This window comes from Denticeps clupeoides, chromosome 2, assembly GCF_900700375.1.
Source record: "Denticeps clupeoides chromosome 2, fDenClu1.1, whole genome shotgun sequence".
Classification (NCBI taxonomy): domain Eukaryota; kingdom Metazoa; phylum Chordata; class Actinopteri; order Clupeiformes; family Denticipitidae; genus Denticeps; species Denticeps clupeoides.
Genome location: NC_041708.1, coordinates 4,029,895 through 4,047,372, shown reverse-complemented (window position 1 = coordinate 4,047,372; position 17,478 = coordinate 4,029,895). Strand labels below are relative to the sequence as shown.

The following is a 17,478-nucleotide window of genomic DNA, read 5'->3' as shown; positions in this document are numbered from 1 at the left end:
CTTCTAAATGAATTAAATCGTCTGCCTCCAGCATGTCTCTATCGGTTTGCGTGGGGAATGTTCATTTGGAAGCCGTCCCAGGAATGTTTTGCTTCGGCGTACGGGCTTTGGCCGCCTACAGTTCACCCTTCACCCTCGGGAGCTGCAGCCGCTCCAGACGTGTGCAGGCCGAACCCTCCTACACCCAAGCCTCCGCAACGCGGCAAGCTGTACGGTGGAGTTTGAGACCTTGTGAGGTCTGTTGTGAGATTTATTTTTTTTTTTTTCACCACATCCTGTTACTTGTGGAAAATCTGGGATGTAGTTCACAAAACGAGTGAGATGGTTCTTTGTGTACTGATGGGATCTGATTGCTGGCTTTGGTGTAAAGCACGGGGCTTCATCATCCCAAAATGCTTCCTGCTTTTCTCCTGTTCTTGATGCTAAGTGCATCGTTTTAGTTGCTGTGCTGCGTTAAAAATATCTCATAGTCTGCAACCTGAAATCTCTATAGGCAAGTTTTTAGGACTGATTATAGGACATTATGTGGGACATTATATTATCAAGTATTATGCAATATTTTGATATAATTCTGAAGCGGTTGTAATAATTTCACTGTTAATAATGTCCGAGGTAATATTGCTAGGCTGAGGTTGCAGACCCACCAGACATCCCCGACACCAAATCAGCATCGCTGCTTCGTTACAGACACGTTAGTACTTTACCCCTTTCGCTGATTGTCAGCATTAGACATGCTGGATCCTGCGTCGCATCAGCCGCGGTTAGGTTGCCGTCATTGCGGTGTTCTGCGAGTTTTATTTATTTATTTATGTTTATAATTTGAAACGCTTATAATAAAAAATTTAACAATCGCTCCCAGTAGCAGAGATGCCACATCGGTGCAACCCTAAAGCAGCCTTTTACGAGTTCATCCCATGCCTGATCTTGTTGAATCTCCCATCCTGCAAAAAACAGGTTCCCTAAGAGATTATATTTCCATTTCGATTCATTCATTTACCTGCGATGCGGTTGCTTTCACACTTTTGTGCATCGAAACTGACCCTCCTGGAAGTACATCAATAGTAGGACATCAGTTACTGTGGCCCACAGAACTGTGTGTCCTTTGGTCAATTTGTTAGAAGTGTTGAATAGCTGGACTTGGACATGGCAGAATTTTTTGTTAGAATATTACTACACCTTTTAGGGTATCTATCTTGTGTGTTGATTATTTTCTATCTGTGTTGATGGTTAAAACCCCCAGGAAGAATGAATGAATGAATAAAATGAGGGAAATTTCCTGTGTTCAGATGTCGTCGTTGTACATCGTAGGTTTTGAATTTGTGAAATGATCAAGGTTGTTGGTGTACAGAGGAATTTCTTTCTTTTTTGCGAGCGACAGCACTCAGAAACCTTGATTCATGGTGTGGGCCGCGTGGGACCACCGAACCAGACCATGCATCTCTGTAGACCTGTACCAGGCATCTGCATGTATGCCAAGCATATCAGTTATAGTGCATGTAAATGTCTGGGTGTGTGTGTGAGAGGTGTGTGTATTCCTCTGTACAGTCGCACAGCCTTACTCATTTCAGCACCAATGGTGGAGCCCTGTTTACTTGCATGTATGGTTCTGATCTGTGTGTGTAATTCTGATGTGTGAGTGTGTGAGGTGGTAAGAGAAATAATGTTATAATAAAAATAAGGTACTTTTTTTTTTTTTTTTTTTTGACGTTTGCCACTCTCCCCTCATGAGCTCAGGACACATGAGCCTAACCACCAACCATCTCCTGTGTGTGTGTGTGATTCTGTTTTCTCCATCAGGGCAAGGTGGCGCAGACGGCCTGCATGTCGGCCTGTAAGCACCTGGCCACCTCCCTGATGCAGATGCTGCTGGACACCGAGCTGAAGCAGATCAGCATGGGGGCCATTCAGCAGTTCAACCTGGATGTCATACAGTGTGAATGTAAGTGAGCAGCGTCGGAAATGACGTCATCAACACCACCATTCACCAACCACAGTCTTTGGTGCAGACAGGATGTCGTGCCGTCGTTTTTCCAGAAAAGATTCAATTAACCCACTGGATCTTTGGAGGCTCCCTTGACTGTCAGCTGGTGGAGTTACTTTTTTAGGAGAGGGTGGAAAAAGCATGAGAAAAGAGAGGTAAACTTTCCCCTTATGGTGTCGTAAGGGGAGATTCCAGATCCAACCATCAGACCATCTCATCTCTGAATGATGAAGCAGAATGGCCAAAGCACTCTTTTCTAGCCACTCCAGGACCATAGACGGGCTAGGAGAACTTTTCATGAGCTGAAAGGTCTGTTTCACAAAAGAACAAGGAACAAACTGTTTCCTTTATTAGTCTTCAAAATACAGTCTTAAAGTCTCCATAGACTCCATTGAGTAAGTGTGTCCAAGATTCATATTTTCAATGGTTTCACCATTTTGAGTGAATGCAAATGGTTTGACTTAATTTCAGTTTATGTGATTGGTTTGGTTTCAGTTTACATTTACATTTCCGGCATTTATCAGACGCCCTTATCCAGAGCGTCTTACAATCAGTAGTTACAGGGACAACTTTGGGTTAAGTGTCTTGCTCAGGGACACAATGGTAGTAAGCGGGATTTGAACCTGGGTCTTCTGGCTTGTTGCGATATGTGCGCAGATTAAGAAATCTATTAAGAAATGATGTACGATATCACCTCAACACTCACTCCACCTGTAATTATTGTTTAAGGAGGAGTCTTCATAATTGCAATGTAGTGGCTCATAGTCCATTATTTCACTGCAGGTTTCACAAACGTAGTATTCGTGCCCTCCGGTACATGGAACTGATGTTCCACCTTGAGAACAGTTTGTCTCCAAATCTCTTTATGTCCACAGCCTCGGGATTTTGACTTCTGCAAGGTTTGTACTTTCCACCCACCTGCTAACCTGTGGTTTCCCGCCCAGCAGGGAAAACATCCACTTCCCTGAAAAGTACCTGTTGCCGTGCCACATCCACATTCAGACAGCCGCCCCACTATTAGTGTAATTACAGCCCGACGCCAAATTACCACCCTGGGCGATCTGAAATGAATTGGTGCATGTCTGAGGGCCTGTAGTTCCGTCAAATGACCCCTTGCCTTTTGATTTGGGAACATGTTGGAAAAAAACGGGAAAATGGTGGTGGGTGTCGGCTGAAGACTGCATGTGATTCGGCGGCTCATGTTCATTGGCCCGCCGCAGTCAGAGTAATAGCACAATCCCACTCTCATTATAATGCACTGTTCACAGGTAACACAGCGTTATCAGAACATCCACGGTGGCGAATACAGAAGGGGCGGAGCCCTTGTTAGAGATCAAGTATGACTGTTCAGTATGTAGGATGAGTTTTCACTTTCGCTCTTCAATGTCTGAAAGGCTAATCCACTTGAAATTAAACACTGATGTAAATCTTTCACTGGTGTAAGGTCAAGGGCGTCATTGGGATTTACAGAAATAGATAAACCAAGAAAGAACTAGTTGCTTGTTGCTTTGTGGGTATCTAATCGAGCGACTTCCTCATTCTGGATTATTTATCCATAGACTCATCTCATGCGCCAACATCATTAAAGATTGTTTTATCTGTTTATTTATATAAATCCTTAGAAAACTCTTGAGAAATGTCAAATGCTTAGCGGCAGTTTGAAAATAGTGCCCATAGAATTTAATGTTTTGTAGGGATATTATAATATTGATACCTAGGAGACCCGACACTTAATCTCAGCCATCTTGATTGATCTGGAATCAGTGCAGGCAGCTCGATGTCCGGTAGTATATAACCTAAACACAACTGTTATGATACGGGGCATTTGAGGAAATGGATTTGTAGCTTCAACTTTGCAGGCCACTGAGATGTCTTTAGCCTGGATTTAAATATTGACACAGTGTCTGTGTTCCGAACATTTGTTGGAAGGCTGTTCCAAAGCAGGTGAGCTCTGCAGCAGAATCTGTCCACCTGCTGAGAATTTGTTCATTTTCTGTACCAGTAAGAGCCCGGGGTCTTGTGAGCGTAATTCTCGCGTATGGCGGTACTCTGTTAATAATTCACTCCGGTGATCAGGGACCAGTCTATATTGAGCTTTGTATGTTTTGGATGTATTTTCTAGGCTGTGCGAGGTAGCCAATGAAGCAAAGACAGAACTGGTGTGATGTGAAATGTTTCCTGAGCGATGATGCCAGGCTTCCAATAAGTGCAGCATTACAGTAGTAATTTCTTGACATTACAAATGTGTGTACCTGTTTTTCTGCATGTTTCTGTCTTATCGTTGAAATATTATGATGTTTGTAAAAGAATGCAGTCCGGGCCCGCCTCCTTACCCGCTAGGCCATCACTGCCCCCAAAAAGTCATTCTACTTCTTGAATAGAGTCTAGTTTGTTCAGATGAACGCCAAGGTTCCAGTAGTTTCTGTCCGCAGCCTCCCTGTCCAGACCCTGGATGATCACTGGTTGCAGTGGAGGATGTTTGTACCTCCGGAAGCCTACCACAAGCTCCTTACTTTCTTCAGTGTTAATGGCATGTATCTGTTGAAGTCCTTAGGATGTGGAGTCTTCGGCACTGGTATCTGTTGTTCTCCCAGCTTCAGGCTCAGGTTAAAAATGTGCAGCATCACCCATCACAGTTGATCCACGCAGGACGTGACAAACCTTGAGCTGATGCCATCTTGAGCCACTGCCTTCCTGCTTTTCATCATCCTTAGTTCCCTCCTAACCTGGACTGCTCAGATAGACAGACTAGAATCTTGTGCTGGATGTGTTCTGGATGCTGTGGTTGGGGCTGGGAGTGTGGAGTAAGTGTCTGAGGTGGAACACCTTCACTATCTGCAGGACGATTGTGATGCACAGGACATTTTGATAACTCAAGTTACTTTATGCCCATAACTAGTGGTCAGAACTATGAACAAGTGTGACATGTTGTAGTACTTGTCGTGCCGTACTACTGGGTACTTCAATAGAAAGTTCTGACGAAAGCCACACAAGCAGTTTGCAAATGTGCCATGTGATGCCCGGAACACAGAAAACTAGTCTCACTTGTTAAAACCAACTTCCACTATAAAATTCTGGGAGCTCTACAAGCATTCAGACAAAATTATCACCAAATATTTCAATGTATAACGGGTGTCAAAACTGTGCAATGAAATAATGTGGTTATGCAGTAAAATGATAAAAATTATAACTAAAATTATAAAGATGGTGTGATGCACAGGACAACAGTGCTGTTAAATTTAACATATGACAGCCAGGACTAAGAGTTCAAATGTGGTGCATTGTATGAATATTTTAATTAAGGCTGATGCACTATTCAGTATAACACACACACACACACACACTGAACTTTGACATTTTAACATTTAGGCCTCATTTTCCAGATAATCGCCCTGCAGACGTGTTGGTGTGTGTATTGAGAGAAGCATCGTGCAAGGTGGTTTTCAAACGGCAGTTCAGAGGATTGTGGGAGGCGGCCGGTGCGTTTAGGGCGGGGTGTCGAGAGTCTTGCTGAGTGAATGACATTCGTCTATTCAGAGGCGTCTTCATTCACGTTCTGAATGCATCACGTGCAGAGTGACGGGTGACGGCGCTACAGTGCTCTAAGGTTTCCTAAGAGGCCAATTACCTACTGAAGTCAATGTCACCGTGGATTAACCGTGCTCTAGTAAAGCACACACTTCAGAGCAGTGTCCGTGTTCAGGATAATCCAGGCAATTTTACAGATTAGCCAGATTATCCCATTTAGAGCACAGTCACTTGCCAAAGGTAATAAAACTTTTTGACATCCATTTAAATAGAATCGGCTTAACATGACTTCTTGACTGCATTCTAAACTCATCTTTAGCACTTTTCAGGTGGAATATTCACCCAGACTGTGGTATAAACTATAAGTATGCGTTTTTCCAAAATCAAAGTTCACATGTATTTTAATGTGTTATGTTTTTTTTTTTTTTTTTTTGCAGTGTTTGCCAGTTCAGAGCCAGTACCAGGATTCCAGGGGGACACATTACAACTGGCCTTCATAGACCTCAGACAGGTACCTTTTTTTTTTTTTTTTTTTTTTTTTTTTATATATAATTCTCTTTCTGTCTTGCCAGCCCCCGTGTATTGAGGAATGCCCCGCCCCAGCCACAGCCCTCCTCCTCTGAATGGGAATTCAGCAGATGCTTGGAGGATCCATGGCTGGGATGTGGAGCATGTTTTTTTTTTTTTTTTTTTTTTTTTTTTTTTTTTTTTTTTGGGGCCATGCCTCTCTCTCTCACCCTGTGTGTGTGTGTGTGTGTGTGTGTGTGTGTTTTGGGGCTGACTGGAGTTTGACCTCTTAAGCTGGGCCCGAGGTGCTTGTTGTTACTGGTGGAGGTCACAAGAGCGCGGCCTCTTTGAGCCGCCCCGGCCGGCGGCACCCAGCTTTACTCCACGCTTGCTTTACATCATTTAAACGGCTCCATGTTTTTTTTTCCCCCTAGTAATTTCTGATGTTAATTTATCCAGATTGCCCATAATTCTGAGCCTGTACCTGTATTCCTCCAAACCGTGTTATCGGACATTTTGCAGGTATTTTGAGGTAAATATGATTAATGAATAAGTCAGCTGCTTCTGCATGACGTACAGGTGTCTCAACAGTGCAAACCTGAGGTTTGGGCAGGGTCAGACTCCATGAGCTTCGAATGACCTTTCACCCCATGCCTGGCTCACTCTTCGGGGTCTCTGAACCGGCGAGAAGCCTTTAGCCAGCGGTGGTCATCTGGATGGACTGATCCAGTGGAAATTGCTTGACCCTCGGTGCAGGGGTCAGCCGGTGTCTGCTGCTTACCTAGTTACACAGTTGGCCTTTCTTGCCCATATGTGAATTTACCATCAATGACAAGCAACATTAGATCAGTCAAAGCATTTAATGAATTCTGGATGTTTGTATTGACTTATTTAGATTTAAACAGGGCTTTAAGAAATTCACTGCCTTTGTGATGTCATTTCGTCTCAAAATCACGTTCAGTGTTTTCCACAAAGGTCTCAAGTTTGAGCTTGTCGCAGAAATCTGTTGCCGCCGTTGGGATTTTTCTCGCAATTGTTGCCAGTGTTACATGTCAAAACCAAACTGAGATAAGGAAGTGGGTTCTTTTATCTTCAGGGGAGCAAAGCAATATTATTTGATGGGTGAGATTAAAATAAGGACGTGGGTGAAACGGGGACCATTAGGTCACCGCAGGCCAAAAGCTCATGCCGCGGCCATCGTGAGTTAGGGCCCAGCTTGCAGTGTTCTGCCCCGTGGAAGAATGCAATTTAGAGGGGATTAGCATTCACCCTAAAGAGCTCCTGGCTCGAAGTCAGAACTGCAGGCTGATACTGATATCATCTCGTATCACTCAACACCCCAGTGCTCGACTCCCGTCACCCCCCCATGCGAGTTGTGGGCCAGGGCAAGTGCTGTTTCAGTTTTGGGGCAAACTTCCGTGTGTGTGTGTGTGTGTGTGTGTGTGTGTGTGTGTGTGTGTGTGTGTGTGTGTGTGTGTGTGTGTGTGTGTGTATTTATTTATTTATTTATATGTTAAGTGGTTTAAAAATGTATTTATTCATTTACTCTATATAGTGTGTGTTTGTGTATATAATATATATAGTGTACGTATGTGTGTATATTTATCTACAGATATTGTTTTTTTTTTTTTTTTTTTATATATATATTTTTAAAGTGTTTAATATCTGTATCAAATTTGAAATGTCAGTTTCATGACAAGCCTAGCGCACGCCACAAATTGGCAGTTGCACTACAAAAACTATTGTTAAGAATGCAGAAAAACATGTTGTTTTATCGTCTTTTCGACAGGCTGATGCAAACCAACTGTACAAAAAAAAAAAACATCAGTTTGCTGTTTATAGAGCTTCCAAAGTCTACCGTGCACAGCTTGAATAGGAAGCATGGCAGTATCCTGGGACATAAATATCGAAATAGGCCTCTAAAGTCCATTTTATTGTGTGATACCTCTGCGCCGGGGTCCGAACCCCACCTCCCTCCCCCTTTCTTCACTCCAGTGCTGGGTGGGAAAGAGCATGTAACTGCCCAGCAGGAGCAGTAAACAACCCTAAATAGCAGCCATCAAAAAGCAGGCTCCTCCAATCAAGCCCTCACAGTAGGTGTGAAAATGGCACGATCCCTGCGGCCCCGCCTCTTTCCAGCCCCCGTAACGAACGTCCGCATGCAATTACCCCCTTCTCCATTAATTGATAATTGATTTACATTCTCAGAGGGCCCTGCAATCTCCCCTCTTCACAGCTTATTAAGTACAAAGCGTCTGGCTGTGACGGCCGCCGTTTGAGTCGGAGGTGCGAAAGGGCCACAGTAGCGCCGCGGCCTGGGCTGCATGGTAGGAGGATCAGGCCCTGGTTGGGTTAACCAAAGGTCACCAGGAGATTTTCTTTTCCCCTTTTTTGCATTTTAAGTGCCCCCCACTCCCACTGCCTCAGCAGACCCCCCAACCCTACATTCAACACACACACACACGCACCCACCGAGGTAGTAAGACTCAGTATGACACAGTTTAGGTCAAAAGGGGGCTCTTATGACCCAGCAGCAGCTGTGACTTACTTCAGGGCTGCACTGAAATATGTTCACGTGAAGCTTTGACTGACTTTTTTTTTTTTTTTTGTGCCTTCGGAAGTGTTGTATTATTATTTTTTTTATAGTTCCGATTGGTCACATATAGTTGTCCTTATTTATTTATTGTCCAGATGATGCCCAAATTGCTAGAATCATAAAAGAGGCAGAATGACAACGATCGATAACTCAAATGTATGTTTGTCCTTAGGCTTTTGCTGCAGTTTTTTGCACCATTTGAAACTTTAAGCTATTTGTTAAAGGTGCTCTATTACGAAAATGTCATTTTGTGAGATTATTTAACATTTAATACGTGTTCCCCTGGCCTGTCTATGGTCCTGTAGTTGCTAGAAATGGCGGTAAGCGTGCTTTGGCCGTTCTGCTTCGCTGTTCAGACAGTGGCAGCCCAGACGGTCTGATCTGGAATTTGTCCCCTTATGTGATCATAAGGGGACAGGTTACCTCCCATTTGTTGTGCTTTGTCCGGCCAGAGAATTTCCCACCCCTCCCCTAAAACATTATCTCCACCGACCGCCATGGGTTGAAAACGTGCAAAGCGTTGCTCTGTGATTGGATTTAAAAATGAGCACAAATACCTACCGGTGACGGCGAAATTCTTGCTACTGGTCCCAAGCTTGGGTTAATGGGGAGAGTTGAGTCAGGAAAGACATCCACATGCCAAAATCGATTGTGCGGGCCACTATCTGCTGTGCCGATCCCTAACCGAGAGAAGCCAAGAGAAGAAGAAAGAGAGATATTTCTAGAACCGATAAAATGTTCTCTCTCTCTCTCTCTCTCTGTAGCTGCTGGACCTGTTCATGGTGTGGGACTGGTCTACATACCTTGCGGACTACGGCCAGCCCACCTCCAAGTACCTGCGGGTCAACCCCTCCACCGCCCTCGCACTTTTGGAGAAGTATTTGTCTTATTTCTTCATCATTGCCTCTTTGCGCCCGGAATGCCTTTCTGCTTCTTTAGTCATCCTTCTCCTTCCCTTTCTCTGTCTCGCCAACGCTAACCCGCTCCAGAGTCTACCGAGGGTACGTACCCTGGGCTGCGAGGGCATCTCGTTACGCTCCTTCGCTTTGCGTGCTGCATACGGGGCCGCGGCGTGATGTAACCATATGCCACGCCACACGGGGAGGAAAGTAGGGTGGCAGGTCAGAGCGACGAATCGGTTAACCTTTAACCTCTCGTCCGCAGGATGAAGGACACGGGCAAGAAGAACAACATCTTCTCCCAGTTCCGCAAGAACGACAGAGACAAGCAGAAGCTGATCGAGACGGTGGTGAAGCAGCTGAGGAGCCTGGTCAATGGCATGTCCCAGCATTCCTAGGGCCGCGTGTCATTCAGTTATGTACATAGGAAGGATGAAGAGGCGGGCCCGGGAGGGGTGTCATTTTTATTGTTTATTATTTTTATATGTTTTTTCATTTGTTTGTTGGTTTGTGTGAAAGTGCAATGATTGTATCGCCTCAGAGGAGGCCGTGGGGAGGTAGCGGCGGGAGGCGTGAGGACGGGACCATGAAGTCCACGCGTGAGACTGACGTTCGCCGTTCTCCTGTAAATACCGTTCGGCCAGCGACGCTGGCGCCGAGTTGGGTCCGCAGTTCCACTTCAAAAGCACGAAAAACAAAGCGGGGAAAAAGCATGACGTGTCGCTTCTTGTTCGAGGTTAAAACGGCAGAGGACTTCTTTTTTTTTTTTTTTTTGGTGGAACTTTTATTTATAAATAATGTATCAGTTTTTTTTTTTTTTTCTCAAGTCACAAAGCAGTTTGCTTGCATCCAAAATGCAAATGTATTCTTATTATTAATTTTCTTCCTTTTGTTTTCTCCTCAGGGTGAAATGAAAGTTTTTTTTGGTTCTGATGCTTTAGAAGCTGAATGCTTAAGATGAAGCGGGAAAAAGCAATAATTGGTCTACTGGCAACGTCATCAACATTTATTGCTTGTTCGATTAACGCTTCTCGACATACTTTGAACTGCGCTCTGTATTTGGACGTTTATTTGCACTGAGTTCTTTTCAGTTTTTACATTTTTAATATATTGCGTGTGTAATTAAATTGCCATTGTACATACACCACTTATTTTGTTTTAAAAAATAAAAGAACTGCAGAAGAGCTACTTCTGCGGCAGCAATGTTAAGAGGTGGCTGTACCCAAATGCATCTCCTTCATGCTGAATATGTCGAGCAGATCTGTCGTATTCCAAACGAATGCACACGGCATTCCGGCGTGAAGGCCGAGAGAATCGGAGAGTTCCTCCCCATTTCAGTACGTTTGTCTGCCATAATAAAATGTGATACTTGAATTATTTATCTGCGAGGACCATTTTTTTTTTTTTTTTGTTTTGTTCGAAGGGTTTCTTGAATTGTCAGGAAGTAATGTGACCGGGGCCGCGGGGGCAGTGGTGGCCTAGCTCTTAAGGGAGCGGATCAGTCGCAAGGTTGCCGGTTCGAATCCCGATCCGCCACTGAGCAAAGCGCTCGTCCTCACACACCGCTCCCTGGGCAACGTTCATGGCTGCCCACTGCTCAGCAAGGGTGGTGGGTTACATGCACATCGTGTTTCACAATGACAATTACAACAGTAGGGTGGTAGTAGCCTAGTGGGTAAGACTCGCCTGTGAACCAGAAGACCCAAGTAAATCCCACTTACTACCATTGTGTCCCTGAGCAAGACATTTAACCTTAACTTGCTCCAGGGGGGGACTGTCCCTGTAACTACTGACTGTAAGTCGCTCTGGATAAGGGCGTCTGATAAATGCTGTAAATGTAAACTGATTGATTTCTTTTGCGCATGGGGTGCTTTTTTTTTTTTTTTTTTTTTTTAAAGGCTTAAAATAAATCCTCTTTAAAAAAAAAAAAAACAGGTTAATGGGCCTCATAATGGAGTAAAAATATGTTTTATATATATATATATATATATATTCTATATATGTATGTGTATATATGCCCACGTACGCCGTATGTGCCGCGTAAAAGCCATAAATCGCACGTGAACGGTCACGTGGTGAAATGTCGCGTCATAGCCCGTTATAAAGCGGTTGATTCGTTTTTTTTTTTTTTTTTATAGATATATGTACATATATGAGGAGGTCTGAGACTGTAGATAAAATGGGTGCATGTATGAAACATAATGAAGCTCCGCCGCGGTAACTGGCGCCGGGCAGTGAACTTGGCGCGCTGCTCGCCAGGGTTCACCGGGAAGTCAGGGTCCGTGTTGTGGGTCACAAGCGGGTCAGCGGCCGCGCCCGAAATGCCGCTAAAAAAGAGAAGAAAAAAAAAAACACATCGTAACGGGACATATGTGCATATGCAAATATTACTTGGGAGTCTATAATAACACTAATATGCCATGGAATTTCTTAATAAAAAAAGCATGAAACGTGCTAAGGTTAAGGGACACGACCAGTGCATGGTCTCCATTGCTGCGGGTGGATGTTTATGGAAGGATAAATATGTATTTTGATCTCGATTCTGAGCGAAGTGTACCTTTACGGCACCGTTTACGGTATAAACGTGCAGTCACGTGACTGCCGTAACGTCCAGTCCTTTCATTTTTTTGGGATCGGACAGTAAATCGTCGATTTGTTGTGATCGGTTATTATTATTTATTTAAAATAAAATTTTATCGTGAACTACACTTGAACTTGCACCAAAAAAAGAAGAAATCGCGAAACGTCCGGGAGTTTATTATGCGAGCATTACTGCCGATGCGTCGCGTTAAAAAAAAAAAAAAAAAAAAAAAAAAACGCGCATCCGAGCGTCGAGGGAAGCGTCGAAGGCGAATTCCGCTGCTGCGTACCGGCGACCTCGCTGGCTGACCCGCGTTTGAACCCGGCGCGTCATATTCTTTACGTCAGCGTCCGGTGTCGGTAAACGACGCGACGGACCGGGGCTCGAACCCGCAAATATAACAGTTGACCAATGAAATCCGGTTTATACATAATTATTATTGTTGGTTATAAAGTGCGACCAAATCGTCGCTGCGACAATTTGTTCACATTTGCAGCCGGTTTTTATACAGTCTGTTCAAACTCATCCTCCAGACAAAACTTTCTAATGAACGAGAAGTAATTTTTAATATTATCATTTTCTCTCCCAAAAATACACGTATATGTAAAATGTGGGACAGAGACGCTTCCAGAAGGTTTTTGTACGTGCGAGAGAAGTTTGTCGGATCGAACCCTCGTTCGGAATATATATTGTACATTTTATTTGGGGGGGAAAAAAATGCTCGGTTGGAAATGTAATTAAAAAAAAAAAAAGTGGAAATTAACACGTTAATAAACGAGCGAGCGGCTTTAATTCGTTTCCCCCTCGCGGAATATTCGCGTCCCGCCGCGCGGCGCGAACTAAGCCCCCTTTTCACAGTGAAATCCCCGGGATTGTCCGCGCTGCGACGGGAGGTGGCACGAAGACGCGCCCCCGCGACAAACGGCGGCTCCTGCGTCGGTGGGCGGGGCGAGCGCGACAATTAAAGATGAACTTTGCGTGAACTAATTTATCCGGCGCGGCGCGCGCGTATAAAAGCGCGCGGCCGCCGGGGGCCGCGCGCAGACGACGCGGTGCACCATGGGCTTGTACACGCTGGCCGTAACCTTGCTGTGCACGGTGCTGCTGCCGGTGCTGCTGCTCCTGGCCGCGGCGAAGCTGTGGGAGGTGCTGGTGGTCCGCGGCCGCGACCCGGCCTGCCCGAGCCCCCTGCCGCCGGGCACCATGGGAATGCCGTTCATCGGCGAGACGCTCCAGCTCATCCTGCAGGTACGTTCCGCGCGGCTCGGTTTTTTTTTTTTTTTTGGGGTGCGTAAAGGTACGCGGCGCTAATTCTTCCATCTTTGGAAAGCAGCGGAGGAAGTTCCTCAGGATGAAGCGCCAGAAGTACGGCTTCATCTACAAGACCCACCTCTTCGGCAACCCCACGGTGCGCGTCATGGGCGCCGACAACGTGCGCCAGATCCTCCTCGGCGAGCACAGGCTGGTCTCCGTGCAGTGGCCGGCGTCCGTGAGGACCATCCTGGGCTCCGACACCCTCTCCAACGTGCACGGCGCCCAGCACCGGAACAAGAAGAAGGTGAGCGCGCAGGCCCGAGTCGCGCACCGAGCCGCCGTCGCCCACCGGGGTCCCCGTTTAACTCCGCCTCGACCTTCTCCCCGTCCCCGATCTCGCAGGCGGTGGTGAGAGCCTTCTCTCGCGAGGCCCTGCAGCACTACGTCCCGGTCATCCAGGAGGAGGTGCGCGGCGCGCTGCGGGACTGGCTGCGGCGCGACCCCTGCGTGCTGGTCTACCTGGAGATGAAGCGCCTCATGTTCCGCATCGCCATGAGGATCCTGCTGGGCTTCGAGCCCGACCAGATCCGGACGGACGAGCAGGAGCTGGTGGAGGCGTTCGAGGAGATGATCAAGAACCTCTTCTCCCTGCCCATCGACGTGCCCTTCAGCGGCCTTTACAGGGTGAGCTTCCACAAAAGTCCACAAAAAGTTTCTTTATTTTAATCGAGTCTCCTGAATCGTTCATTACAACACTGAACCGAATTCCCAGGGGCTGAAGGCACGCAACTTTATCCACTCGAAAATCGAAGAGAACATCAAGAAGAAGATCCAGGATGACGACTGCGAGCGCAAGCACAAAGACGCCCTGCAGCTGCTGATCGAGAACTGCAGGCGATCCGGAGAACCGTTCAGCGTCCAGGTACGCGGTTACCTACCTACCGACCCGTCTACCCGCCTAACAACCGTCGCTAACGTGATTTGAATGTGGTTCTCAGGCCATCAAGGAGGCGGCCACTGAACTGTTATTCGGGGGCCACGAGACCACCGCCAGCACCGCCACGTCCCTGGTGATGTTCTTAGGACTCCATTCGGAAGTGGTTGAGAAAGTGAGGGAGGAGCTGCAGGAGAAGGTGGGTCGGGAAACCATTTCCGCTTCGAGAGAAAATATATATATATATATATATATATATATATATGGTGCCATTTATTATTATTAATGATAATTAACTTTTTCTTGTGTTCAGGAGGAGATGGGCTTGTACTCTCCAGGGAAGACCCTCACCATGGAGCTGCTGGAGCAGCTCAAGTACACGGGGTGCGTGATCAAGGAGACCCTGCGCATCAACCCCCCCGTTCCCGGGGGCTTCCGGGTCGCCCTAAAGACGTTTGAGCTGAATGTGAGTGTCCCGCTGCGCCACCCGATAGAAAATGCGCATCTTCGACAAAAAAGTTTTAATATTTTTATTATATTTACTTATAATATATATATTTTTTCCTTCTCCCAGGGTTATCAGATCCCCAAAGGCTGGAACGTCATTTACAGCATCTGCGACACTCACGACGTGGCTGAGGTCTTCCCCAACAAAGAGGAGTTCCGGCCGGAGCGCTTCATGGCCAAGGCCTCGGAGGACGGCTCCAGGTTCAACTACATCCCCTTCGGTGGCGGCTCCCGCATGTGCGTCGGCAAGGAGTTCGCCAAGGTGCTGCTGAAGATCTTCCTGGTGGAGCTCAGCCAGCACTGCAACTGGACTCTGCTGAACGGACCCCCGACCATGAAGACCGGCCCGACGGTCTACCCCGTGGACAATCTCCCCACCAAGTTCAGCAGCCGCGTCAGCAATTAGCCCCGTCAGCACGAGAGCCTGTACATAGGACTTATTTTAAAATGTGTAGAGATTTATCGCCTTGTATTTAACATTTATTATTATTATGATATTATCATATTTTATTTTTTTTGCTGTGTTAATACAATAGATGATTTTTGTGTACATATAATTTTTTTTATTTTTTTTTTTAACACAGGGCACTACTGTTTCATGGATCACTGCGATTTCTTTCAAGTGTCTGTGATGTACATTTGTAATGTAGTTTTTTATATATATATATATATATAGGCTTTTTTATTGTATGCAAACCTATTTAATGAGCTGCACATTATGAGCTTTATTTAATAAAAACATTTTACATTGAAATCTGCTTCATGCTCTTCAGTCTTGGGCTGAATGTGTGTAATGTATGGATAAATATGTAAATCTAATTTAATTGTTGGTCATGGCTCATGGAAATCAGACCTCTGGTGTTTCAAGTGGATAGAATATCACAACTTCACTTGTACTTGATATATGTCCATGTTCCAGCAAGACCACAAAACTCCTGTTGGTAACACTCAGTTTAAACATGGCAGTAATATGAGGGGGTCATGTGACTCCAAGGTGCAAGCGCCCTTTCTCGGGAAAAGTGGCCCTCTGACACCTTTCATGCCCCCCACCCTTCTATCACCACAGGTCCATTTCCCGGCGATAGATGAACTTTTTCCGCCTGATCTGTAGTCTAATTGAAGTGACCGGAAACCTTTTCTTTAAAATGGTCACTTTTATTCCAACATTGCAAGCATATGCAGAATTTATAGAATAATTAATAAAATGGGACTGAAGCCCATCAGTGTAGGTGCAGCTGGAAATGTGTATACTTGGTCCCGAGCCAGCCGTTTCAGGACGTTTTGACAGAATCTGGTGTTTCCGATGGCGCCCTGACCCCTGTTTCTGCCCCGCCGGAAGAGGTGACGAGCCTGCGGTGCTCCATTAACAGATGTGCGTGTCTCTCCTGCACGAGAGTGAGAACGACTTCTTCATTACCATGAAAGTCGACGAGGGCGCGCCCTAAAAGCATTTACATGTCTGCTGCACTCTTGCCCTTTCACCGTATCATATCAGGCCCTGCCGGCCTCAATCGGATTACCTATTAGCAGCCCATTGCTATTATTTATAATCAAGAGGGGGCTTTACACAGGTCCTCTGGGTCAGGCAAAGTTCAGCAACCCCCCCCTCCATCCTCACAAAAAAAAGGAGAGAGAGATGTGACCTCACGGGGACATGAAATCGTCCATTTCTCGAGAATCTGAAGACCCCCGCCTCTCTACGCTGCCCGCGCTTGCAGATGCAACAAAAAGAACTGCATTTGATGATAACCCATTAATTGCATGAAACACGAAGCAACTAATCGATTAGTAAATATTGCGTGCGTGTGTTTGAATGGTTATCAGACACGGGACCTGCTGGGGGGGGGTTTGCCGTCCCAGTGCTGAGATCTTCTTTTCTGGTGAGCCTGAAGTACGGTGGAAGGCGGGGGGGGCGGAGCTTTGGCAGAGAGACGTTCTGCGTACGGTTCCCTGTTAAGGTTCAAATGCCACCTTTCTTTGGGCACCTCTCGGCTTTCAGTGAAACTGCATTTCACTGCATTTTCAGTGAAAATTAACTCATTTCAGATAAGACGAGACCATCAATTAGGAGGGCAATGCATGAAAGCCAACTCCCTCCATTACTTCGAGAGAGGAAACCTGATTCTGCATCAGGAGGCCACGGAAAACTGACAGTGATTAATGACGTTACCTGGTTCGCCGGAAAAAAAGACTTTCACTTTTTGAAAAGGAAAAGCATCTGGCCATGTGAGCTGAAATGGAGTTTTTAAAAAGTGACCTCACGCGCTGGACCCGAGCACTGGAGAAGCTTGGAGGCCATTGGCTGATGCTTGGCGGCATGATTTTATATACCACTCCTGCTTACCTACATTTACATTTTACATTTATGGCATGCCCTTATCCAGAACGACTTACAATTAGTAGTTACAGGGACAGTCTGTCTCCCCCGGAGACACTCAGGGACACAATGGTAGTGAGTGGGGTTTGAACCTGTGACTTTGGGGTCTTCTGGCTCATAGAAGACCAGCACCGTGACCAGCTCTGCCTTTTGCAGGTTGTTTTTCTGCATTAAAAAATACGTAACGTGTGTTTGATGCGAGCATCCGTGCAGTACATTAACTCGGGAGAAGGTGCGGTGACCTGAACGCGTAAGGGGACACCAGTAATAGCAGGACACGCAGAGGTGAGAGGAGCGATAATCACCTCCTTTGT

The 17,478-nt window shown here is 46.0% G+C and overlaps 2 protein-coding genes across 12 annotated transcripts in view; both read left to right on the top strand.

Annotated features, from left to right (window-relative positions):
* Positions 1–10,892, top strand: part of exoc6 (exocyst complex component 6) — a 30,772-nt gene extending 19,880 nt beyond the window's left edge. For 4 of the 11 annotated variants that reach the window (XM_028967315.1, XM_028967319.1, XM_028967325.1 and 1 more), the window contains 5 exons: positions 1,798–1,939; positions 5,947–6,020; positions 9,377–9,489; positions 9,602–9,613; positions 9,777–10,892. In XM_028967315.1, coding sequence (XP_028823148.1) covers positions 1,798–1,939; positions 5,947–6,020; positions 9,377–9,489; positions 9,602–9,613; positions 9,777–9,909 — 474 coding nt within the window. In that variant the 3' untranslated portion in view covers positions 9,910–10,892. Of the gene's footprint in view, positions 1–1,797; positions 1,940–5,946; positions 6,021–9,376; positions 9,614–9,776 lie in introns of all 11 variants that reach the window. The other 7 variants (XM_028967312.1, XM_028967314.1, XM_028967313.1 and 4 more) reach the window with 2 other exon arrangements.
* Positions 10,893–12,935: 2,043 nt separating this feature from the next.
* cyp26a1 (cytochrome P450, family 26, subfamily A, polypeptide 1) lies at positions 12,936–15,366 on the top strand. The gene is made up of 7 exons (XM_028969615.1): positions 12,936–13,340; positions 13,426–13,650; positions 13,749–14,030; positions 14,119–14,268; positions 14,345–14,479; positions 14,594–14,746; positions 14,855–15,366. The coding sequence occupies exons 1-7, from the start codon at positions 13,152–13,154 to the stop codon at positions 15,191–15,193; spliced, it is 1,473 nt and encodes a 490-aa protein (XP_028825448.1). The 5' UTR covers positions 12,936–13,151; the 3' UTR covers positions 15,194–15,366.
* Positions 15,367–17,478: the final 2,112 nt, after the last annotated feature.